The sequence below is a fragment of the Petaurus breviceps genome, unplaced genomic scaffold (genome assembly GCF_028583685.1).
Source record: "Petaurus breviceps papuanus isolate PSGF00001 unplaced genomic scaffold, PetGlider_PUasm1.0 99, whole genome shotgun sequence".
In the NCBI taxonomy this organism is placed as follows: Eukaryota; Metazoa; Chordata; class Mammalia; order Diprotodontia; family Petauridae; genus Petaurus; species Petaurus breviceps.
Window position 1 is genome coordinate 23,325,511 of NW_027187465.1, and position 25,466 is coordinate 23,350,976.

Below are 25,466 nucleotides of genomic sequence, written 5' to 3' on the forward strand. Positions count from 1 at the left end.
CTTCCAGCTCTGACATTCTGTGCTTTCTGGACCTCAGTTTTCCCAGTTCTAAAGGGAAGACAACAGCACCTGACCTAGGTTCCTCACTGGCTTCTATGAATCAGTTGTGAAAAGAGTTTCAAGGCGCACTGCATGCATGTGCAGGGGCCTCCATGCAGTCTCTGCCCCCCCTTTCCCCCATGCTCCCAAGCCCATTCCTCCTCCCCCCCCATCCCCCCTATCCCCCACCTCATGTTCAGCCTCAGGGAAGCTCTCCTCCACCCTCTGGCGCAGCTGTCTGAAAGCCCCTCTCATGGCCAGAGGACACTTATCCACTGAGCCGGTGATGGCCTCCAGGATCTCTCCCAGGTATCCGGTCAGCAGCCCCAGGCTGTTTTCCCGCACATGCTCTTCAGACAGGGTGCCCTTGAAGGAGATTCTCCTAGAGGGACAGAACTCAAGCCAGGAAGAGAGGAGTGAGCTGCTCTGAGGGTTCGCTCAGCCCCCTGCTGCATGGTGGGAGTCTTCTGCCCTAGGCAAGGGGACTTAGCTGAATTCCTTCCCATCCCACAAGATCTTATCCTGGGCATCCAGGGGGATAGCGGGGCGATTAGGGGGGGGGGGGAGCACCACACAAAATTTAGAGGGTCTAGTTTCAAATACTGGCTCAGCTCCTTTATGCCTGTGAGCCAGGGCAAAACCTTTACTTCCTGGGTCTTTCCCACCCATAAAATGAGTAGATTAGAACAATCTCTCAGATTCTTCCTAGTTCTAAACCCTTAGACAATAGTCCCACCTAGAAGGTGCTTATGATCTAGTTGGGGAAATGCTGACGTTAACTCACTGTGTCATCTCAGACATTTCCCCCTCTCTGGGCCTCAGTTTCCCCATCTGTCCTCATAGATTCCCATAAGAGAACTGAACCTCTGGCTCTGACATCGTGTTCTAAACTCACTCCCAGCTCTGGAATTCTGTTCTGAGGCTTCTCTTGGCTCTGATATGCTCGTGTTTAAAGGAGCTTGTGTCAGCCCGAGAAGGCGGAAGCCTCAGAGGCAGGAGTCCCGGGTTCGAATCCTGCCTCTGACAGCTGGCCGCGTGATCGAGGCTGGTCAAGCTCCCCAGGGTGTCAGTTACTGGCGAGCCGAGGCTGGGCAGCGATGGAGGGAGGGTCCACACTGGGCGTGTCGCCATCCCAGGCTCGCCCCGCCCCTAGGTCAACCCCGAGGGCCCCCAGCGGCCCGGTGAGGGGGCTTGCTCGGGCGCTCGCGGGCTCAGGCTTGCCGCCCGGCCCGCTCCGGGTCCACGTCCACGCAGGCGGCCCCGGTTCTGGCTCCGGGGGGCGGGGCGCTGGGCGGGGCCGCTGCGGCCTTTTTCCCGGCCCCGCCCCGCCCGGTCCGCTCTGCCTGCGCTCGGCTCGGCCGCCGCTGCTGGAGCCCGGAGTCGCGGAGCTCAGCCCCGAGCCCGGGGGGCCATGGGGGTCTGGACGGATGCGCTGACCAGATTCTTCTTCCACTACGACACGCCGCGCATCGTGCTCATCCACAGCAGCAAAGTGGGGCTTCTGAACCGTGCGGTGCAGCTGCTCATCTTCTTCTACGTCATCGGGTAAGCGCGCGCCCGGGGCCGAGGCGGCGAGCGCACGTGCGCGCGCCCCCGCTGTGCGCGCGCCGCCCCCGCCGCCCGGCGGAACGGCTCGGGCGTGCGACCCCCCGGGGACAGACCGTGCGGGCACCTGCGGGAGCGCGCGCCCCGCGGCACGTGGGGACGGGGCGGAGAGGGAGGGGTTAATGCACAGAGCCCCGGCCACGCCCCCTGCGGCAGCCGGAGTCGGGGGGGGGGGGTGGTGACTGGGGGTTTCCGCTGGAGCAGGGATGAGGTTCGAGGTCCCCGCGCTGGATCATCATCCTCCCAGCCTTGAGTCCCCTTGAGCCCCCTGGATTCACAGCCCAGCGCCCCCACCCCGCAGACTCCCCTCCATCCCTCCCCTTCCCCAGCCCCTGCGGCTCTTCTCCCTACACCCCCACCAGCTGCATGTGCGGCGCATAGATCAGGCTGCGCTGGGCATTTAATTTGTCTTTCTTCTTCCTTCCCTCCCCTGCACTCCCAGCCGCCCTGCTCCCCAAATCTACGTCCCCAGGCCTGCGCCCCCACCCTCCTTATGTTCTGGAGACGGGCATCAACTAATCATTAACCGCCTACTATGTGCTGATGCGTGTTCAGATCCGGCCTCAGACCCCTACTAGCTGTGTGACCCTGGGCAAGTCAGTTAAACCCTGCTTGCCTCAGTTTCCCCACCTGTCAAATGAGCGGGAGAAGGAAATGGCAAAGCACTCCTGTACCTCTGCCAAGAAAACCCCAAATGGGGTCAGGAAGAGTCAAACAAGACTCAAAGGACTGAACAACATGTGCCAGGTGCTGTGCCAAGGGATGAGGGCAAAATAGAGGCAAAAAAGATGGTCCCTGCACTCAGAGCTTGCAGTCCAGTGTGGGAGACAACCTTCAGACATCTAGGTACAAACAGGCAGGATTACTAGGAAATAATCAAGAGAGGTTAGGAAGGCTTCCTGTAGGAGGGGGAATTTTAGCTGGGACATGAAGCAGGGAAGCCTGGGGAAGAGATGAGGAGGGAGAGCCTTCCAGGCATAAGGCAGCCAGAGAAAATGCCAAAAGCATCTTGGTCAGGTCAGTGCTTGGCACACTGTAGGTACTTAATACATGTTTATGAGTTGATTGAGTAATTTTTGTTGATGATCGATTGTTACTGTACCCAAGAGTCAGTGGAGGTAAGACAGACTAGAAAGTTAGAATGGGGACAGTCAGGTAAGCAGAGGATTTAATATTTGATCCTGGAGGAGATAGGGTGTTTTTGGAATTTATTGGATGGGAGGGTGGTGGCCTGATCAGACCTGATCAGACATCTTAGGAAGACGGTTTTGACAGCTGAGTGGAAGATGGACCTCGGTGGGGAGAGCCTGGAGGCAGGCAGACCCAACAGCAGCTATCAAAGTGGTCCAGACATGAGATGATGTACAAGGGGGTGCCAGAGGAGAGAAGGGAGCGATTAAGAGAAATATTCTAAAGGTACAAAGGACTTGATCATTGATGTGATATGAGCAATGATGTAGCCAGTTTTGATTGGAAATGTTAGTGGCATCTCCCATCTCTAGCTGATCTAACTTAAGCCTGACCTGCTCTCCCAACGAGAATCAAGGAAGGTAAATGAAGGTACCCACATGAGTGAAACTTAATGAATTGATACTTTCACAGTTTCTCCTCTTCTGACTTTTCAGTCCTATGTGAGCAGGAGCTAAGATCTGTGTGTGTCCTTCCTAGAAGAGCTATAAGCTCCTATAGATAAAGATAAAATTCTCATCTACTCTGGCTTCCCAAGTCAGAACTCTTTAGGGAGACCAAGGAGGGAAAATCTCTATTCTCCGATTACATTCCTGGATTCATTCTCTTTAATCATTCTTTGGCTCTGGCAAAGCCCATGCCCACACTCAACAATTCTCTCGAAAAAAGCAGCTTTTTAGGGCTAAATTTTCCTTTTTTATTCTAAGTTTGACAAATAAACATTTCCACATACAAAAAAAACCTGAAAAAGAGGATTGTATATGAAATCATGAATATTACCTACAAATTATTTTAAAGTATATATTAAATTTAACTTACTACCAACACTATCTGTGTCCCTTTATGAAATTCCTTCTGATTTTTAATATTCTATATTTTTAATGTTTCCATCACCATTCTTTTGCTTTCTTGCATTGCTGTCACTCTCTACCCCCAATAATTCTCCTGAGCTAAAAATAAAATCCTTCCTTTGTAAGAAGTATAATTAAAGTCACACATTGGTCATAGTCAAAAAATGTAGATCTCATTCTACACTCAGCCTATCACCTCTCCAAGGAGATGGAAAGCAGGTTTTATCATCCATCTTCCAAAGTCATGGCTGGTCTTTGCATTGATTAGAGTTCTTAAGTCTTTCACAGATGTTTACCTTATTATAGTCACTGAATAAATTGTCCTGGTTCTGCTGAATTCATTCTGCATCAGTTCATACAAGTCTTCCCAGGTATCTCTAAATCTCTCTTTTTTTTTAGGGATTATGTACTTACATAGGTACCTGTCTTGCCCTTTAGAATATAAACACCTTGCAAGTAGGAATTGTTTCATTTTTTGTATTTGTATCTCCAGTGGCAGGAACATAGTAGGGACTTAATAAATGCTTGCTGATTAACTGACATGACAAATTGTTCAACTATTCCCCAAATGATGATCACCTATTTTGTTTCAAGTTCTTTCCTATACCAATAAAAAAGTACTGTTTATAAACTGTGTGTATATGGGGTTCTTTCCCTCTGCCCTTGATCTCTTTGGGATAGAGGCCTAATGGTGGTATAGATTTTAGTGTCATATGCATATTTCCAAAATAATTGGACCAATCCATAGCTCCATCAACAGTGCATTAAGTGTACCTGCATCCCCCAGCCTCGCCAACAATTGTTATATTCTTTTTTTGTTCATTGCCAATCTGATGGAAAGGAGGTGCACTTTCAGAGTTTTTAATATTTGCATTTCTTATCAGTGACTTGGATCATTTTTATGTGGCAATTAGCATATCTCTTCCTTTGAAGACTGCCTATTTATACTCTTTGACTGTTTATCTATAGAAGAATGACTCTTCTTTGACTATACTTCATACAGTTCTATATATATCTTGAATTCAGACAAAAAGTAGTCAGTGAACAAAGAATCTCCAAAATGCATTTTCCAGCCTCAAATCCTGTCATTTTCAGTAGCCCATCACGTAGTATGGCCCAGTTATGATTGATTTGAGGCCATGTACTCTAGTTGCATTTTGACTTTTAATTGGTGATGGTGCAATATGAATGTTCTTGCCCTGACTTAGTAAGCCTAGCCATTCAACTGAAACTCATCCTTAGGTTTAACAATAGAAATTGCCCAGAAAGAGAAACAAAATGTAAATTCTTATCAGTATTTATGGCATCAGGATCAGAAAGTTCTCTTGTTAAAGATAGAGATTTGTAGTTCTCCTGTTACTTAAAATATTTACTTATGTTTGCCATCCGTTATCAGCTTTTGTTACCCTCCCCTGCAGACAGGGTTTGAAAAGGATAGCTTAGCTTTCCTTATGGTTGTCAAAGAAAAAAAAATATTAATATTGTACTCTGCAGTTCAGGCACAAGTCTGCCAGAAACAATGGTTATTAACTTATCATTATTCTAAATGTAAGCATTATTCTGCTGGACAGAGAACTTTCCAAACTGGCAGTGTCTGTCTGTCGTGCCTTTGAACATCTCTTCCTCATAAGACATTTTGAAGTAACATTTACAGGATTCCCAAACAAGAAAATTTCTCAGTATGATAAAATGCAAGCTATAGATTTAGGGCAAAGGAAAAGGTAATATTTTGCTTCATTGATTTAGAACAATAGTCACTTAATCTAGAAGAATAATTTCCTAAAACCGGCCAGTTTCTCTAAGATCACTCCCCTCAAAGGGTTCTCCCCCTTCCACCATCGTCCAGCTGGTCACAAGCGACTGTGACAACCTTCTGGTTGGTTTCCTGATCTCACTCCACTCTCCATTCCCATGGATCCACCACTCAAGGTGCCAAAGTCCTACCATGTCACCTCCTCCCCCCTATTAAACTCCAGTGGCTCCCAGTTACCTCCTAGATCAAATAGCAGTTCTTGTGGCTTTTAAAGCCCTTCACGTCCAGGCCCTTTCCTACCTTTCCAGTCTCCTTACCTACTCCCGTCCCTGTATTCCATGAACCTGTGACACCGTTCTTGCTGTTCTTCATACAAGATACTCCATCATCCAACTTTCTAACTTCTCACTTGTGACCCCCATGCCTGGAACGCTCTCCCTCCTCACTCTTCAGGGCCTCTATCTTTTGCCCTTGTGCAGGAACCATCCAAATTACTTCAAGAGAGAAGACCTTTCTGGGCTGATCAGCAACTGGGCAGCAGCTCTCCTTTCAGAGTTAGACATGAATTGATGAGTTTCTCTTTCAGATTAGTTGAAAGTTTTCAAGACCAGGATAATTTTAAAATACTTAACATTTCTAAAATCAGTGAATAAGCATTTATTAAGTGCCTACTGTATGCTAAGAAAGGCAAAAGGCACATCCTTGGTCTCAGGGAGCTCACAGCATAGGGAGACCACCATTTTTTTCTCTTTTTGGAGGGGGAAGGCAAGGCATTTAGGGTTAAGTGACTTGCCCAAGGTCAGACAGCTAATAAGTGTTCCATATCTGAGGTTGGATTTGAACTCAGGTCCCCCAGACTCTAGGGCTAGTCCTCTATTCACTGCGCCACCTAGCTGCTCCAATTTGGGAAACAACCTGCAAGCAACTATATATAAGCAAGATATAGAAAGGGGGTGTGGGTGAGACTTGAGGTGTAAGAAGACCAAAAGCATTGGCAAGGGGGAGTAAAAGGAAAAGAATAAGCATTTATATGGTGCCTACTGTATGCCAGGACAGTGCTAAGCATGTTTTACAAGTATTTTCTCATTTGATCATTACAACAATACTTTGCTGTTATTGTCCCCATTTTACAGCTGAGGAAACTGAGGCAAACAAGTTTTTGGGGGGTTGTTTTGTTTTGTTTGGTGACTTGCCCAGGGTCACAGAGCTAAGTATCTGGGAGCAGATTTGAACTCAGGTCTTCTTGACTCCAAGCTCAGCGTTTTAAAAGCCAAATGGAAGGTTTCTATTCAATCCTGGAGGTGATAGGAAGCCACTGGAGTAACACGCTTAGATCTGTGCTTTAGGAAAATCACTTAGTGGCTGAATGGAGGATGGACTGGTATGGGGAAAGGCCTGAGACAGACAGACTTCAGTCCCCCCCTCCCCAGCAGCTACTGTAGGTGTGCGCTGATGAGGGTCTATGCCCAGGGGAAGGCAGTGTTAGAGGAGGGAAGTTTTCTTCAGCTGGTTCCTCTACCTCTCCTGCAGACTACTGTGTTTCCCCGATAATAAGCCCTCCCCTTACTGTGTAAGATTCCTCTAAAATAAGCCCTCCCCCGAAAATAAGCCCTATTGAGATTGCTACTGTAGTGAAGGTGATCCCTTGCGCTACATGCTACATTACGGTACCCTCTGTATGCACCGTCCCCCCCCAGTGAAACGCACGCCGCGCTCCGAGCTACATCCAATCAGAGCTGCAGCAGTGCACGCGTCATCCTGTTCTTCCCCAGTGATTTGCTTATTGAATAAAGGTACATTTTTTTGTTCACATTTACCTGTTTATTAAAATTGCTGTCAATGTTCATTAAAATAAGCCCTCCCCTGAAAATAAGCCCTCTGGGGTTTTTTCTGTCCAAAAAAAATAATAAGACAGTGTCTTATTATCGGGGAAACATGGTAGGAAAACAAACATTTTCATATCAAAGGGAGACAGGGAATCCAGAATCTGCTAGAATGTAAATTCCTTGGGGCCAGAGATTATGTATATGTTTTTGTAATTCCTGCAGATCTAGCATAGTAGGCATTATTGGCATTCAACCAAATAACCATTAATTGACCATGAAATGGAAGGGCCTCCAGCCCCTAGCTATCAGAAGTGACCTAAAGGCAATGAGCTCTCTAGACCTTATTACCAGTACTACAGCCATCATGGGGCAGCTAGGTGGCACCATAGTGCACAGACTCATCTTCCTGAGTTCAAATGTGGCCTCAGACACTTACTAGCTGTATGACCCTGGGCAAGTCCCTTAAACCCTGCTTGCCTCAGTTGCCCCATCTGTCAAATGGGCTGGAGAAAGAAATGGCAAACCACTCCAGAATCTCTGCGAAGAAAACCCCAAATGGGGTCACAGAGAGTTGGACATAACTGAAATGATTGGACAAACAGTCATCATCTTTTGTCTTTCCCTCCCCCCACCCACTTCCTATAACCTTGCACTGACTGGACCACCAGAGTCTGATAGGGGAGCTTTTACTTTATCTTGTACGAGACCCCTATAGGGTCTTCATCTCATATCCCCTAGAATTGCCTCTTCCTCTTCCAGCTCCCCTTTATATGTCATCTCCCCCACTAGAAAGCAAGCTTCTTAAGGGCAAGAGCTGTTTTCATGGCTCCCATTTGTGTCCCCAGGGCCTGACACATATAAATGTTCTCTTCATCTCTCTAGGAAAAAAATCTGGATTTGCAGTCAGAAGACCTAGAATTAAACGACAGCTTTTCTAATTATGTCACTTTTCTTCCCCTTTCATCTTCTCAGCTGTAAAAGGAGGGACTTTGGTCGGTTGGTCTCCAAGATTTCTTCCAACCCTAAATCTAAATGCCGTGACAAGGTGTAGAAAGCCCCAGCCCCATTGTATAAAAGCTGCCATCTCATCAGCTTTCTGTTTTACAGATGGGTGTTTTTGTGGCAAAAAGGCTACCAAGCTAAGGACTCAGTGATCAGCTCCATTAGTACCAAGGTGAAAGGTGTGGCCTTGACCGATACCCCTAAACTGGGGTTGCGGATCTGGGATGCGGCAGATTTTGTGGTCCCAGGTCAGGTACGTTTCCCACTTTGTCCCCTTCACGTGCTTTGTCTTGGGGCCTCATATTTATTTACTTTTCAGCTGTGATTTAATAGTTATTACACCATGGCCATTCTAAGTTCCTGTTGGCAAAACTTTTTTTCATCTGGTCTGGACATGTGGTTTTGTTAGTGGGTGGGGAATTCCTGATGTGGAAATCTCCTCTCACTTTTTTGTAACTTAGAACCTCTAGCAATCAAACTAATGTGTCAAGGACAGGACTTGGACCAGTCTTCCTGACCCAAAACTGTCCATGTGTCCCCTACAGGCCAAATGAACAGCAAGTCTGAATGGTCATTGAGGGTCTATCTCAGGAGGCTTGGTTGGATGGGGGGGGGGATCCCTATTATCATTTCTTCGGCTACAAAGCTTTAAGGGCTAAACAGTAACAACTGCAACACTTAAAACTAGACATATTGAGAGAAATCGAGATCTCTGGCACTAAGAAACATGAAAACTCTTGTGCTTTGAGTTTATTTGGAAGCAACAGAAAGTTCGTCTTCTATGCCTAAATTGGTACAATATTGTTGTTGTCGTTCAATCATTTCAGTAGGGTCTGACTCTCTGTGATCGCCATTGAGGGTTTGCTTGGCAGAGATACTAGAGTGGTTACCGTTTCCTTCTCCAGCTCATTTTACAGATGGGGAACTGAGGCAAACAGGGTGAAGTGACTTACCCAAGGTCACACAGCTAGTCTGTATCTGAGGCCAGATTTGAATTCATGGCTTCCTGATTTCAAGGCTGGCATTCTATCCACTGTGTCACCTAGCTGCCCCAGAATGACACAGTATTATATATCAGCAAGGAATTACATTTGTGGACTAATAACTTTGATAGTATTTAGAGATCAGAAGGAAGCTGACCAGGAAAGATGGGATACGTTAAGGTATAAAGAGTGAAGGAAGCATTCCGGAAAAACAATGTGCACAATACCAAAAACATTATAGAAAACAACTTTGAAAGACTCAGGAACTCTGATCTATGCAATGACCAATCATGATTCCTTAAGACTGAAGGTACCACCCACCTCCTGAGCTGATAAACCCAAGGTATAGAATAAGAGAGACATTTTCAGAAATGGCCAGTATAGAAGTTTGTTTTGCTTGACTCTATGTATTTATTATAAAAGATTTATTTTCCTTTTTTTCATAATGGGAGTGGGTGGGAAGAAGAGAGAGGAAAAAGATAGAGTAGTAAAAAGTAAAAGAAAAAAGACATTAAAACATCTTTTAAAAAAATACATAGAAGAGAACAGAGAGAAGGCCAGAAAGAAACACCAGTAAAGAGGATAGCTTTGAAAGTTACATGTTGAGCTTATTATGTGCCTAAAAGAAAAGCAAGTACCCAGTAGAGAGCCACAGTTTCATGCAAAATCATTTCCTCTTATATTGCGTATTGAAATGCTCATTTTATTAGATGTTAAGTTCAGAAATGAAAAAAAGAGAAGAGGGAAGTGAGAATACTACATCCCACTCTGACACTGTATCCTAAGAAGGAACAGGTTCTGCCTTTTCTGAGGGTACACACTTTTAAGTCAGAAAGAATCTTGGGAATATCTGGTCCAGCTTGTGCCCAAAAGCATATCCAGCCTCTTCTTGAAGACTTCTAGTGAGGAGAAATTTAGCACCAGTCAATTTTATCCAGTTAATTTTGGGTAGCTTTAAAGGAAATTTTTTCCTTATATTAAGTCAAAATTTCCTGTATTGTCATTTCTACCCATTTTTCCTAGTGTTCTCCCCAGCTGAGCAGAACACATCAACGACTTCCTCTACAATTTAGCCCCTCAAATATCTGAAGACTTCTATCCTGACCCTTCCCTTGTAGGTCTTCATTTCTCAAAGCCAAAGAGCACACATGCCTTTTATACCTTTTTGGATCAACCAGTGTGTTGGCCATCCCTCCCAGCCTTATGACACCTACCAGTGTGACAGACATTCCATGCATGTCCTTATCGAGGTCATTGATTAAAAATACTAAATTACACAGGCCAAGCACATGTCTGTCTACTGGAGCTGTCCATCCAAGGTGACAGCCACCCATTAATTGACTACTCTTTGCATCCAGCTTTTCTGAATCTACATAACCATACTGTCATTTAACCCCTGTTTTTACCTCATCCATAAGGATTGTATGAGAGACTTTGTTCCTTCTGACTCTGAGATTTTGTAATTCTTAAGTTAAAAGGCAGTGTGACTAATTATAAGAAAATTGAAAATTGTAAGAAAAATACCAATCAAAACAACCCTTCAGCAAATTGACAACGATGGAAATAGTAAACGTTGGAGGGGTTGTCAAAAGATAGGTTGTTGTTTAGTCATTCAGTTGTGTCTGAGTCTTCGTGACCCTGTGTAGCAGCAAGCACCCCAGTGTCCCCAGGGTTGCTGCCACCACAGGTTCTTAGATCTGCTTTGATAAAGGAAAGCAACTCAAAATGGGTTAACAAGCTTACTTTAATCAGTCAGATATGTATTGTTTACCTAGTTCAGGGGAAAAAGGTCAGCACCCCGAACTTCAGAATATACAGACAGAATTATCAAGACAGAAACAGATCAAGTAGACAGATTTCCAAACTGTCCAACCATTACATCCATACCAAATCAACATCTGGGTTTCAAAGCTGGGGGGCCCTGGACAACAGCTTCCCAGAGTTTCATCTGATCAAATCACAGAACATTTCTCAAAGTGAGCCCCAAAACAAAGCTACACATCAGGGCTTATACAGCCTTCTCCTGGCTCAGAGAATGTAACAACCTTATTGAATCACTGGCCAATCAAGAAGTATCTACTGAAAAACAAGCCTCCCACCCCAGGCTCCAGGTGCACTTTAGCCTAGGGGCAGGGAAGATCTTTAAAATCTACATTCCCGTTACACCCTGTGGACCATAACACACCAGGCCCAATGCAATCCATGGGGTTTTTTGGGGCAAAGATACTGGTCTGCTACTTCCTTCTCCAGTGGATCACCTTTTGTCAAAGCTCTGCACTATGACTTGTCTGTCTTGGACATAGTTTCATTGACTTATACAAAAAAGCCCCTCTGTCATGACAAGGCAGTGATCCAAGAGGGAAATGTATTGTTAGTGAAGCTATGAATTAGTACAATTATTCTGTAAAGTAATTTGGAATTAAGCAAATAAATAACTAAAATTTCCATAACCTTTGACCCAGAGGTTCCATTGGTAGGTATATACCCCAAAAAAGTCATTGACAGAAAGAAAGTCTCCAAAAATAGATATAGCAAACCCTTTTCATGGAAGACAAGAATTGAAAACGAAGTAGATGTTCATCACCTGAGGAAATGCTGAACAAAATCATGATACATAAAAATAATAGAATATTAATTTACTATAAGACATGATGAACACAGAGAAGCATGAGAAGACTTAACATGAACTGATGCAAAGTCAAGTAAGCAGAGCCAGGAAAATATACACAATGACTGAAACAATAGAACTGGAAAGAACAGCCATCACAAAGCAACAGAAAATGAATGTTGTGTGAATATAAAGAATAAGTATAGTCCTTAATAATAAAGACATCGGAGAAGATGATTCCCCCTTCTCTTTGAAGAGGTGGGGGATCCACAGATGTGAAACATTGCATTTAATATCAAATTTTTTTTGACATGTTGATTGGTTTTACTGATATTTTTTCTTTGTTCTTTTTTTAAAAAAAATTGTTATAAGTGGCAGTTCTAGAGGGAAGGAAGAAGGAAGAATAGAGAGGGAAATCTAGGCAATGTAAGAACAAAATATATCAATAATTTTTTTAAAAGCCAGCAAGAGGCAAAACAGAAAAAGGCTGTTCCTGTCTAGGGACTGACTTTTTGCTACGATCTCTTAGTTAGGATGAAAGTCCTAAAGTATATGTTGACAATTCACAGCTTTTAATGACAGAGCAAGAGCAACTTGGACCTCTTCCTCCATATGGTTTATATCACAAGAGTGACCAAATGCAGGTAATATCACACTTACCTCAGGACTGTGGTGGAAGATTTTTTTGGGGGGTGGGGAGCACATGTGGACAACACATAGCTTAGAAATCTCATGGGAGACTTAAAAATATGCAAAAGTAAAGAAAAAAAGTCTTGCAAATCTCCCCCCCCCCCAGTCTTCATGCTTATTCATATTCCATCAAGTGTCTTAGGAACGGGAAGCCATGGTCCTCCTGATCGGATATCTTTTATCTGAGGACTGCCCTGGTGAGTTGGCAGTCTTGTCACCTGATTAGACACCAGATGATTAATTTTTTGGCCATAGAAACTCTTAAAGGTGAAAAGGGTTGGGATCCAGGATCCCAGGCATTTGGGGAATCCATGAAATCACGGATCCTTCAAGTATTAATGTGAGTTGCAAGGCTCCAGCGAAGGGAAGAATGATGTTCTATGAAGGGAATTAAAATAGGCATCATGGTTAGATGGCCACAGCACCCATAGATCAGTGTTTCTGTAAGAACTCAACTTTATTTACAGATATTGTAGCTTGCCATGAAGGTTCTGTGATTAGCACAGTGCCTGTAATTTATAGTAGATTCTTAATCAATGCTTGTTGACTTAATTTGACTGTAGCCTGCTTCTGAGAATACAAGGATCTATAATGTCTCCTTGTAGAAAGGCAGCATAGGATAGCTGGGTGGGATGGTGAGTGTGGGATCAGAAGCCTCAGGTCTGAATCCTGCTCATGTGACCTTGGGCCAAGTCCCCTTACCTCTGAACCTCAGTAAAATAGAGATAACAAAACCTGTAGTCCTCACCTCACTGGAGGGTTGTGAGGGTGAAATGGATTAACATGTGGAAAATGCTTTGCAAACCTTAAATTTGCCTTGGAAATGGTAGCCCTGTCTTATCATTATTAGTAATTGATAATTTTATTATAACTGTTCTAAAGTAATGCATAGCCACAGTGCCTCCTATAGTCAGTCTGAGCTGTGGTGCCTTATGGGTTGTAGAAAGATTCTCCCTTCTTGATGGTATTAAAGATTTTTTACTTCCTCACAAGTAAATCTCAAAGGTTAGATCTGCATGATTTCCCATGTCCCCTCCTTCCTATTCCTAGCCTTTCTATTCCTTCTTTGCCTGCCAGGGTGGGGAGCCTGTGGCCTTCTAGATCCTTAAGTGTGACCTTTTGACTGAATCCAGATCTTACATTTGTATTTTTCAAATTCTGAATCCATCATTCTCTTTTTCAGAGCCTGTATTTTTTCTCTTAATGAGATTCCAACATTCCATATAATCTAGTCCCTTGTTTTATTGATTTCTGCCCTAATTTTAATCCCAATTTCCATCTTTATTTCCTCCTTTAATCTTATTACATTTCTTTTGAACCATTCCAGAATTTTCATGCTGGTCTTGGTCTCCTAGAATTTGACGACCTGCTTCGTCTTTCATTTTCTGGGATTCTCTTTCATTTTCTGGGACTTTCTGGTCAATATCTGTCTTAGGATGCTATTTTTCAGGTCTTTTTCTGTCCCAACATAATATTACTTTATTATGTTATGACTTTCTAGTCACCCAACCTCATTTTTATTTCTCCTAGCTCCCTCTTGGGTTTGGGTTTTTTTTTTTTTGAGTCCTAAACTTACTCCTAAACTTTTCTGTTGGTCTTCCTAACCATCTGCCTTTTCCCTATTGACCAGATTGAGGATTAAAATCTATCAGACTGAAAATTTAATCAGAGTGGAAAATGCTATCCACATCCAGAGAAAGAGCTATGGAGTCTGAATGCAGATCAAAGCAGACTATTTTCACTTTTTTTGTTTTTTCTTTCTCATGGTTTTTCCATTTTGTTCTAATTCTTCTTTCCCAACATGACTAATGTGAAATATGGTTAATATGATTGTACATGTGTGGCCTGTATCAGATTGCTTGCTGTCTTGGGGAGGGAGGGAGGGAGGGAGGGAAGGAAAGGGAAAAATTTGGAATTCAGAATCTTATAAAGTTGAATGTTGAAAACTAAAAAAAAAAAAATTTAATCAGAGTATTGAAAGGCAGCTGTTTGGTTCCTCCCCTGATCCCTGACATGATGGATTTTTTTTTCCTGTCCAAACTGCCAAGGCTAGGCAGATTTCAGAGCCCTCCTTACATTGAGGGCTCTGGATGCCCTCCTGCCCTGTGGAAACTCCACAGGAGAACAGCTACCGATAGTATCTATCCCTGACTTGGCAAAAGCTCAAAATGGTGGTCTGGGAGGATGCAACAGGACCTTATATTGTGTCTAGGTGTGTCCTGATCATTTTTTCTGTACTTTTAATTAGCATCTGTCTAGCGCATCTCTTGTTGATTCCGGATTGTGGGTTTTAGGACATATACTAAGATCTGACCTACTCTGCTGCCATCTTCTTCATGCAACCTTAGGAAATTACCACCTCCCTGATCTTCAGATTCCCCCTTTAAAAATGAAGGGAAAAAGATAAAAAAGAAATAAAATTAGGAGGTTGAACTAAGGTCTAGTTCTAAAGAATGTGCCTCTAATTCTAACTCTATGACCCCAGTTAGTACTATCCATTTAAAACTTGACACCTCTCTTTCTAGATACCTCATTTTCTTCAGGAGCCTCTGATAAAAAGGCTTTGTTCAGTCCTTCTTATGAATTGAAAATAAGAGGGAGCAGAGAGTATAGTCATGGTTTGGGAGACAGGGGGGTTGTTACAAAATATTCTAGGCACACTTTGTTAATCATTTCCTTCTGATGAAATTTATTTTTATTAAGGTTCTTCTTTTCTTTTAAACAGTGTAAGGACTGAAGGGCCAGCAAGGTGACTCAGTGAATAGAGTGCCAGGCCATGAGTCAGGAAGACCTAAGTTCAAATCCAACCTCACCAGCCGTGTGACCCTGGGCAAGTCACTTCACCCTGTTTGCCTCAGTTTCCTCATTTGTAACAATGAGCTGGAGAAAGAAATGGCAAACCCCTCCAGTATCTCAGCCAAAAAACTCCCAGATTGGGTCAGGAAGAGTCACACATTTCAACAACATAAAGATTGACACCAGAGGTGTTTAAAGTAAGCTCTGAAATCCCTCCTGCATTCCTCCACCTATCCCCACAGGGCTGGATTCAATGATACGCAAAGGTGGAGGAGGAGGAAAAAAAGTCTGTTGTTAGTCATAGGTTCTTTTTAAAATGTCTTCCTAGCTGTGGTTTTCTGTTTAATTACCGCCTAGTTTGTAAAATAAAATCGGTTTCCTGGGTAACACCCAGGCCACTTCATCACTGATGCACTGGGCACCCAGATGCTGTAGGCCCCAAAGTGGCATGGCGTGATCTCTGGCCTCAGAGGGTTTGTGATGTCGCTTTTATCGTTCAGTCATTTCTGGCTCTTCATGACCCCATTTGGGGTTTTCTTGGAAAAGATATTGGAGTGATTTGCCATTTTTTTTCAGTCTTGCTTATAAAGCAGACTTTATACACACACACAAAGCAAATTGGAAATATCATACAACATATTGTGAACATGATTAAACATCCAAAGAATGAACAATGCAGGTCTGGAGTTATTTGGACCTCACTAGAGGAGATGAGCAAAGACTTAACGTCAGACACACAGATATTTGGCAGACATGTAGCTTGAGTGAATGAGAAGAATGGATTTCAAACCCCTTGGATGAAGGAAAGGTTGAGAGGATGAAGGAAAAGGATTTCAGGCCTTTCTTGTGGTAGAAGATCAGATGCTTGGCTAATATCCGACCTGAAAAAGAAAACACAGACTTTGACCCTACCATTGCTCTCTCTGTAACCTGGCATCTTGTACAGAGAATATTAAATCGGTTCTATGAAATGTACCCAAGAGGTTGGACAAAGTTTAGGGTAGAATAGCCAAAGAAATGTGTAGGTTGTGAAGAAAGTCCTCTGCATTCTACCGTGTGGGTTATGATGGTTGAAGGCACTTGGGTCCCTGGGGTAAAGGCTTATTGTGCAAAGAAGCAACAGCTTACTTCTCCTCCAATAGCAGAAGTGCCTTTATGAAACCACTTTGAATTTCTTGTAGACCACCAAATTGACTTTTCCCAGTCGCTCTCCAATGTGGCACTTGAGAGCAGCCTGTAGTACTTAAAGAGACAGGTGGTTGACTTTTCTTGTGTGACCTGTAAGTGGATACCGACATCCCTGTCTTTCCTCTCTGTTCTACAGCACGAGCACTCACTGTTTGTCATGACCAACATGATCACTACCCTGAATCAGAAACAAAGCCACTGTGCCAAGGTAGGTAAGCATTTTTGTTGGACAGGTCACTCATGCCAGTCCTCTTCCTCATTCTTCATTCTTTTGAGCGCCGTGGGTGCCAGGATGTGGCTACTGGCTGTGGTTTATTTTTGCTCACTGTTGTCCTTTCCAGTTCCCTGAAGTTGACACACTGTGTACATCAGATGAGAACTGTACTCGGGGCGCCATTCATGTCCACAGCCATGGTATGAGCTCACCTCCTACGGACGCTTCATAGAATCTATGTGATGTTCTTAATGTAGGATTCCTGGCTAGAGAACGCCAGCAGTCTCAACGTTCATGTTTTCTTTGTCGGCTCCGATAATAACCAAGTGTTTAACTGGAACGGCAACATTTGGAAAATTGAGCCCATCTCAGTTGGACCTTCTGTAGTGGGGAGAGTGGCCTTGAGGGTTTTTCTGTCAGAGAATGAATGACCCCATACTGAAGTAAGACCCATATCGGTTCTGTTTGTTTTTTGATAAGGCAGTTGGGATTAAGTGACTCGCCCCAAGTCACAGAGCTCATAAATATCAAGTGTCTGAGGTCAGATTTGAATTTAGGTCCTCTGGGCTGCGATTCTATCCACTGTGTCACCTAGCTGCTCTTATGGCTCTTACTTCAGTGTGGGGTCATCCGTCCTCTGATAGAAAAAACTCAAAGGAATAGAACTTTTCAGGACTGTCTGATAACAAGACCAGCATTAAATAACCCAGATCTCTGGTTCTTTCTATTTGTTCGTACCTCAGGAAGTATTTATTTGCCCTGAGAAATAAGTAACTCTCTTGCGAGACTGCTGATCTTATGCCATCATGCAGTTGGACTTTGTGCCAATGCCCAAATCTTTCCAGGTTAAAGTTGCTTGGTTTGTAAATGAGGGAAGATTCGACTCCATTAAGATTGAATAGTGGAGAAGGGGGGGAAGCTGGGGTGTCTACACTGGGGTAAGGTGCTTGGCTCCTTGTTCTGCTTCTTGCTACTGCAGGAGTAGAAACTGGAAGATGTGTATACTTCAAGGGTGCCGTGAAGACGTGTGAGGTGTTTGCTTGGTGTCCAGTGGAAGATGATAGTGCCTTGCCCCGGTGAGTCATGACAAACTGCCCTAGACATCGGGCTAGGGAAGGACCAGAGATCCATCCCATTCAACAAATATTTACTGTGCTTCGTGTGTCACAAATGTTTCCTAGAGGTTGCCAAGGCAACAGTTCAGGATAGGGAGCAAAAAAAATGTCTATTTGAGAGATCCTAGAGTGGTTTTTTGCTAGGAGAAGCCTTAGATCTTTTGGTCCAGTCTGTTCATTTTACAGATGAGGAACCTGAGGCAAACAGGGTTAAGTGACTTGTCCAGGGTCACACAACTAATACATATCTGAGGCTGAGTTTGAACTCAGATATTCTTGACTCCAGGCCTGGAGCTCTATCCACTGTACCACCTAGCTACCCATAATGAGCTCTTGGGGGCATTTAATATGTTCAAAACAAGAGAGGTGATCAGCTTGCTACTCTCTCTTAAACCTAAAATCTGCTAAAACTTCCAGATCTTTTTTCAGAATAATTGCTGTCCAACTGTGTGTCTCTCATCTTGTACTTTGATTTTTTGTACCCAGACATAAGTCTTTGCATTTATCCCTCCTGAATTTTATCTTATGCAATTCAACTCTTTTTGTGGTTTGTTGTTTGTTTGGAATTTCATCATTTTAATTTTATTTTTTAAGGTATATATATTTTGAAATTTATTTTTGGTTTTCAGCATTCACTTCTGTATGGTTTTGAATTCTAAATTTTCTCCCTCTCACTTCCCTCCCCAATCTGATAGAGGCTCTACATATATATCCATATTAAGCATATTTCCACATTAGTCATATTGAAGAATTAGAACCAAAGGGGAAAACCACAAGAAAAAAGAAACAAAAACAAAAAAGAGTAAATAGCGTGCTTCAGTCTGCATTCGGACTCCATCAGTTCTTTCTCGGGATGTGGATAGCATTTTCCATCACAAGTCTTTTGGAATTGTCTTAGACCCTTGTGTTGCTGAAAAGAGCTAAGTCTGTCAGAGATGGTCATCAAACAATGTGGCTGTTACTGTCTACAATGTTCTCCTGGTTCTGTTCCCCTCACTCAGCATCAGTTCATATAAATCTTTCCAGGTTTTTCTGAAGTCCGCCTGCTTGTCATTTCTTATGGAACAATAATAGTATTCCATCCCATTTACATACCATAGCCATTCCCCCAACTGATGGACATCCCCTCAATTTCCAATTCTTGGTCACCACAAAAAGAGCTGCTATAAATATTTTTTTACATGTGGGTCCTTTTCCCATTGTTATGATTTCTTTGGGCTATAGACCTAGAAGTGGTATTGCTAACCTGGGTCAAAGGGTATGCACAGTTTTATAACCCTTTGGGCATAGTTCCAAATTGCATGAGATTTAACTCTTAACCCTTCAAGATCCTTTTGGATCCCAACTCTATCATCCATGGGGTAAGCTCTCTCTGCCCTCTTGTCTCTGGCAAAGCTAATGAGCAAGCCATCTCTGCCTTTATCCAAGTCACAGGTAAAAATGTTAAGCAGCACAAGGTCAAAGAGAGATCTCTGGGGCACTCCCCTAGAGACTTCCTATTTCCTCCTTCAATTCATATTGAACCATTAACAATTATTGTTTGACTTCCACTATCTAACCAGCTCTAAATCCAACTAATGATACTGTCATATAATCCACATATCTCCATCTGAGGAGTATGAAGTAGGTACTTTTACCAAAACTTTTGCTAAAATCAAGAGAAGTCCTATACGTATCATTCTTCTTACCAGCTAGTTTAGTAATAATCCTTTCAGAAAAAGGAAGTGAGCTTAGTCTAGCACATCCTGTCCTTGAAGACACCCTTAGTAACCACCACTTACCCTTCCCCATATTTGATAAGCTCTTTAATCATCGATTCTAGAATTGTCTCAAGAATAAAAGTCAAATCCACTGACTTCTAGTTGACACGAACTCTGTTCTTTCCCCTTTTTAAAAAACTGGAACATTTGCCCCTCCCCCTTGCCATGACCACTTGAGAGTCCCCGACAGTGAGTGACTCAGCAGTCCCACAGGCCAGTTTTCCCAGGATTCAAGGAAACAGTTCATCCAAGCTCAGCCCCTTGGATTCATCGTGGGAGGTCAGTGCCCTCACTCTTTCATCACCTGTCTTGGGGATTAGCTTTCTATCTTACTCAGTCTTGTCCTACTATTTCCTGTGTGAAGAAATAAGAAGCTGATCTTTCTGTCGTCATCATTGATTGTCGTCCCACTCAGGCCAAACAAAGACCCTGGACCTTCTTTGATCCTCGTTTTTCTCCCGGTGGAGTCTGTAAAAAACCCCTCTTGTCCTCAGCTTCCCTCCCTGACCTCAGCTCATTCAGAGTATTATTACATGTGAAAACAACTTTAACATTCCTTTTTCAAATTTTGAGTTGCAAATTCTCTCCCTCCCTCCCCTCTCACCTCATTGAGAAGATGAGCAATTTGACACAAGCCACATGTGAAGTCTGACACCATCCTTGCAGGCTCTTACTATCATCCGGACACCAGGCCTTACTTCCTCCAGGCTTCCTGATTCATATCTGGCCCCTGGACCCAGATGGCTCTGGAGGATGAAGTGAGGCTAGTGACCTTGCCCAGCCCTCCTCACTTAAATCCGATTCACTTACACGTCATGGCATCATTTTCCTGATGTCACGGTCCTCTTTGAGAACAAAAGACAAAAAAGACCCTTCTGTATGTAGCTTTCAGACGTTTGTTGGTGAGTCCCCAAGGTATCTACGTCATTCTCTCAAAATATCCCATTTTTTTCTCTTCACTGAAATTGTTTTCCTTTGGGTCTTCTGAATTGCATTTCTGAGCATTCTCCCATTCCTCCAGAACTGATTTTCCCTGGGGCATTTTGGGATTGTCCACATCTTTCCTCTGAACCCTTTGAAATCTTCTTCCCCAAATTTGAAGGCAGACTCTGCCCCAATTTCTTCTCCTTTTCTATCACAGACTCTAAAAGGTTGTGATCATTTGCCACCAAGGTTCCTATTATTTCCACCCCAGCAACTAGTTTCTTCCCATAGGTGTCAGATCAGTCAGCAGTTACTAAGTGTTTGCCTTGTGCCAGGCACTGTCACATTGTTGTTGGGTTTTGTCATTGTTGTTGTTTTGCTTTTTGGAGGGGGGAAGGCAGGGCAATTGGGATTAAGTGACTTGCCCAAGGTCACAAGACTAGTTTTGTGTTAAGTGTCTGAGGCTAGATTTGAACTCAGGTCCTCCTGACTCCAGGGCCGCTGCTTTAAGGAGCTCACATTGTAATGGGGAAGACAGACGGTACGTTACTAGATACAAGATCTGTCCAGTGTTATTGAAAGAGACTGTGAGAGGGAAGGCATGAGAAGTAGGAAGGACAGGAAAGGTTTCCTGCAGAAGGTGGGTCTTAAAGGAAGCTGGGGAACCCAGAAGGCAGAGGTGAGGAGAGACAGGATCCCTGCCACGGGGGACAGATAAGGAGGCCAATGTAGCTGCATCAGAGAGGCTGTAGAGGAGCAAAGAGTAAGAAACCAGAGAAGCAGGGTCTTTAAATGCCAAGCAGAGGACTTTAGGTTTAATCCTGGAGGTAATAGGGAACCACGGAAGTTTATTGAGGGGAAGCAGGATTATGTGATCAGAACTGCACTTTAAGAATCATTTTAGCAGCTGAATGGACAGTGGGCTGGAGTGAGGGGAGACTTGAGGCAGGCAGTCCCTCTACCTTTCAAAGGATAAAATTATCCTGAAGGCAAGTCAAGAAGTTGTCAATGTTCTGCTTTTAGCTGAGGGAGAGCTCTGATTAGCTGAAGCAAATGTCTGGTTAATTGAAGCCCTGTGTCACTACTACACAGTCTTTCTATGCCAGGCTTGTGAGTTGTTTCCCCAAACTCTTCATTTTTCCTCTTTGTCCAGGTGGTCTGGAGTGTGTTCCAGTGACAAGATGACTTCACTCTCCTTGCATTGAGCTTTACTTAAATATTTCCTGAGATAGTGCCCTTCTCTGATTTCCCTCGCTCCTACAAACAGACCTTCAAACACACTGCTGCCTCATCTCAGCTCCCTTTTTTGTCTCCTGTTTCTTTTGAATAAACCTCACCCATCCATGGCTGCATGTGGTCCCACCACGGGTTTCATCCCATCGTGTCTGAGTGATAACTGCGAGGTCAGATTTGCCCCTTTGACCTTTGTACCTAGACACTTGAGGAGGCTTTGGATTTTACTATTAAAAGCTCCTTTCCACCACCACCCCCCATCTTTCTAGACTTCTTATGCCTTACACCATTCCCCTGTAACATAACCTTCGATCCTGGCTGTTGCTTTTACCTGACTCTCCATCTCCCGACTCCAGGCCTTTTCCCTGACCATCTTCCATGCCTGGAATGCTCTCCTTCCTCCTCATCCCTACTTCAAGGGCTTCCCTGGATTCCTTCAAGTCTCAGATAACACCCCCATACTCTCTCTGTCTCTCTGTCTCTTTCTCTGTCTGTCTCTCTGTCTCTCTCTCTTTGTTTCTCTCTGTCTCTCTCTCTCCCTCTCCCTCCCTCAACTTCCTCCCATCTCTCTCTCTCCTCTCTCTCTCTTTCTCACACACATTCTCTCCCTCTCTCCTCTCTCTCCCTCTTTCCCCCTCCCCTCTCCCTCTCTCCTGTCTTTCTCTCTCTCTTTCTCCTTTCTCTCTCTTTCTCACATACTCTCTCTCTCCCTCTCTCCCCCCTCCCCTCTCCCTCTCTCCTCTGTCTTTCTCTTTCTCTCTCTCCTCTCCTTCTCACACATTCTCTCTCCTCTCTCTGTCTCTCTCTCTGTGTCTCTCTCCCACGTGCGCGCACACACACACACGCGCGCGTGCACAGACACACACACACACACACACACACACACACACACACCCCTACCCTTACAGGAAGCTTTCCCCAAACTTCTTTAACGCCACCATACCTTCCCTCTATTGATTATTCAGTGTATCCTGTCTATAGCTTGTTTGTACAAAGTTATTTGCATGTGTGTATCCCTAGTACTTAGCACAGTACCTGGTATACAGTAGGCCCTTAATAAATCTCATGATTTATTAACAGCCTCTGGTTCTTTGAGCTCTAATTCTTTTTCCTTCTTTGTAACTAACTCTTAGCTGTGCTGTCTGATCCTGGGGACACACAGGGGAATTCTTCTCCCTCCCCCATCGGATTCAATTTGCAAATCCACTCTCAGATGGTTTTGGTAGATACACTCTCTTTTGAGCTAGGAATCGTCACCCTTGTGTTTTAAACTGTGGGCCAGGAATCTAGATGCCATTACCAGACACCACCTTCTTAGCTGCTGTTTACTTCCCAAATTATTTTTTCTCTTCTGCACCCCTTTGCCTCCAAGGGGCAACAGTGAGGAAAAATACCCCCCTTCCTCAGGGAATCTTCGCTTACTTGCGGAAGACTTCCTAATCGTCTGCAAGGCTTTCCAGCTTCCTCCTGGCAATGTCATTAGTAGCCATGGGAATCACCAGAAAGAGTGGCTGTATTCTGTGGGTGGCATCCAGTAGGGTGAGTCTGCGGAGACTCTCATTATGCCTCGGTTATGTGCCCAGGAAGACAGCCCACCATTGTGGTGCTTAATCACCTGCAGCTGTAGCCGTTCTCTCCTTCCTCTGACTCGTCCTGAATGGTGGCTCCCTCACCCACTAGCTCCTGCAGCTGCTGGCTCCCTCCCTCCTTCCTTCCAGAGCCCCAAGGCTGTCTTTAGGCTCCAGTGTTCCTCCTGTCCTTCCCCTTCCCTTTCTCCTCTGGGCTACGTTCTTCCACTCACCAACATCCTGACCAGGGTGGGGAGGAAGAGTGTCTCGTCTCTTCCACCCCAGATCCCCTTCTCCTCGTTGACGCTTCCCTTCTGCTTCCCATGAGAATGCTTCTTTCTCTCTAACAGCTTGGAAAGTGAAGAGCCAATGTGCTCTGAGTCCCTTCCCCTTCTCCAGGAGAGAGAGCAGTCCCTCGTGTGCTCTGCGGCAGAAGTGTGGGGATCAGGAGGCTCACTTCTGGACGCAAGCCGCTGCACGGTTTTCCTGTTCTGTGATGGTCAGGGGCAGCACCATCCGTCTAGACCCCAGGCTCCCAGCCTAGGGGTCTTCCTGGCCTCCCCAGATCCAAGCTGTCGCCAAGGCCTGCCAATCGGACCTTTGTAGCATCCCTCAGATACACCCCATTCTCTCCTCCGACCCTGCCACCCACCTTGTGCAGGTCTCTCATTCCTCAGCCCCTGGATTGAGGGCTGCCTGCTTCAAGTCTCTTCTCACTCTAGTGCATTCTTCATAAAGTGGCTTTCTGAAAGTGCAGGTCTCACAATGTCATCCCCCCTCCAGCAAACTCCAGGGGCTCCCCATTGTCTTCAAAATCAAATACAGAATGTTGTGTGGCTTTGAACGTCCTTCATGACCTTCCTTTCCATCCTTCTTACACCTTATTCCCTAACATGTACACTCGGGTCCAATGACACTGGCCTCTTAGTTCTTTTACAAAAAAGACCCTCCATCTCTCAGCTCTGGGCTTTTTCTCTGGCTGTCCCCATGCCTGGAATGCTCTCCCCACTCTGCTCTGACCACTCACCTCCCTGGCTTCCTTTATTTCACTACGAAAATCCCACCTTCTATAGGAAGCCTTTGCCCACCCCCCTCCTTCATTCCAGTACTGTCTCTCTTTCAGGTATTTCCTATCTATCCTGGATACAGCTTGTTTTGTATGTATTTATTTGTGTGTTTTCCCCCATTAGACTCTAAGCTCCCTGAGGGCAGGGACTGTCTTATGGTTTTTTTTGTATCTCCAACCCTTAGTGCTTGGCACATAGTAGGCACTTAATAAGTGTTTATTGATTGAATGGTTGAGAATTCCAGGATTTTTGCTTTGGCTTATTTTTATCTCCTTGTGAAGGTTTATGCCTCTTGTCCCTTCTTCATAACTTGATAACCCCATTCACCTCCCTTTGTCAGTCTCTCCAGTTCCACAGTCAAATGCACCTGCCCTTTGGCCCTGTACCAATCTCTTATTTCATCAGTTTGCCCTACCCACCTACTTACTCCATTGATTTGCTTTACCTTTTAAATGTTCCATTGATCATTTCTTACTTTATCTCTTCTGCTTTTCCTTTTTGAATCTTAACTATTCAGGTTCTACTCCTTAGTCCTCTTCTATCCTTCTTAATTATGCGTGAATTAGAGTCACTATCTCTCCACCCACCCCCCCACCAAAAGGCCCCCTCCTCCCAGCCTCCTTCTAATGATTGAGGGTACCACGGGCTTTCTCGTCACTCAGGCTCACACTCATCTCCTCAGGTGCGCTGAACCCACACATCAGATCCATTATCATATCTTGTCATTTCTACCTTAACAACATCTCTTAAGTAAATGTCCCAGTCTCGGCTGCAGAACCCACAAAATGACACAGAGAAGCTAACCTCCCGCTGAGAACAGCAGGAATGGGCCAGCTCAACGCTCTGGGAGCCGAGCCCAGCACCACGCTGAGTCTTTAGCCCCAGGGCGGGCCTGACCAGCCGCCTGCCAGAGGGACTCCAGATCAGCAGCAGCTGTGGCCCTTTGCAGATTTATCAACACGTAGATGCGAAGGACAAGGTGAGAGGCCAGTGCAGTCTGGACTTTGGGACCCAGTAAGTGGGAGTGCGTGGCTTTTACCCCCGGGGCGAGAAACC

At 44.5% G+C, this 25,466-nt stretch overlaps 1 protein-coding gene across 4 annotated transcripts in view; it reads left to right on the forward strand.

Moving 5' to 3' along the window:
* The first annotated feature begins 1,372 nt into the window (after nucleotides 1-1,372).
* P2RX4 (purinergic receptor P2X 4) overlaps nucleotides 1,373-25,466 on the forward strand; it is a 37,048-nt gene continuing 12,954 nt past the window's right edge. For all 4 annotated transcript variants that reach the window (XR_011167093.1, XM_069081380.1, XM_069081381.1 and 1 more), the window contains exons 1-5: nucleotides 1,373-1,584; nucleotides 8,370-8,517; nucleotides 16,666-16,737; nucleotides 16,871-16,943; nucleotides 17,723-17,819. Coding sequence is in view for 3 of the 4 variants with exons in the window: in XM_069081380.1 (XP_068937481.1) it covers nucleotides 1,451-1,584; nucleotides 8,370-8,517; nucleotides 16,666-16,737; nucleotides 16,871-16,943; nucleotides 17,723-17,819 (524 nt within the window). In the remaining variant the exon portion in view is untranslated. The remainder of the gene's footprint in view (nucleotides 1,585-8,369; nucleotides 8,518-16,665; nucleotides 16,738-16,870; nucleotides 16,944-17,722; nucleotides 17,820-25,466) is intronic.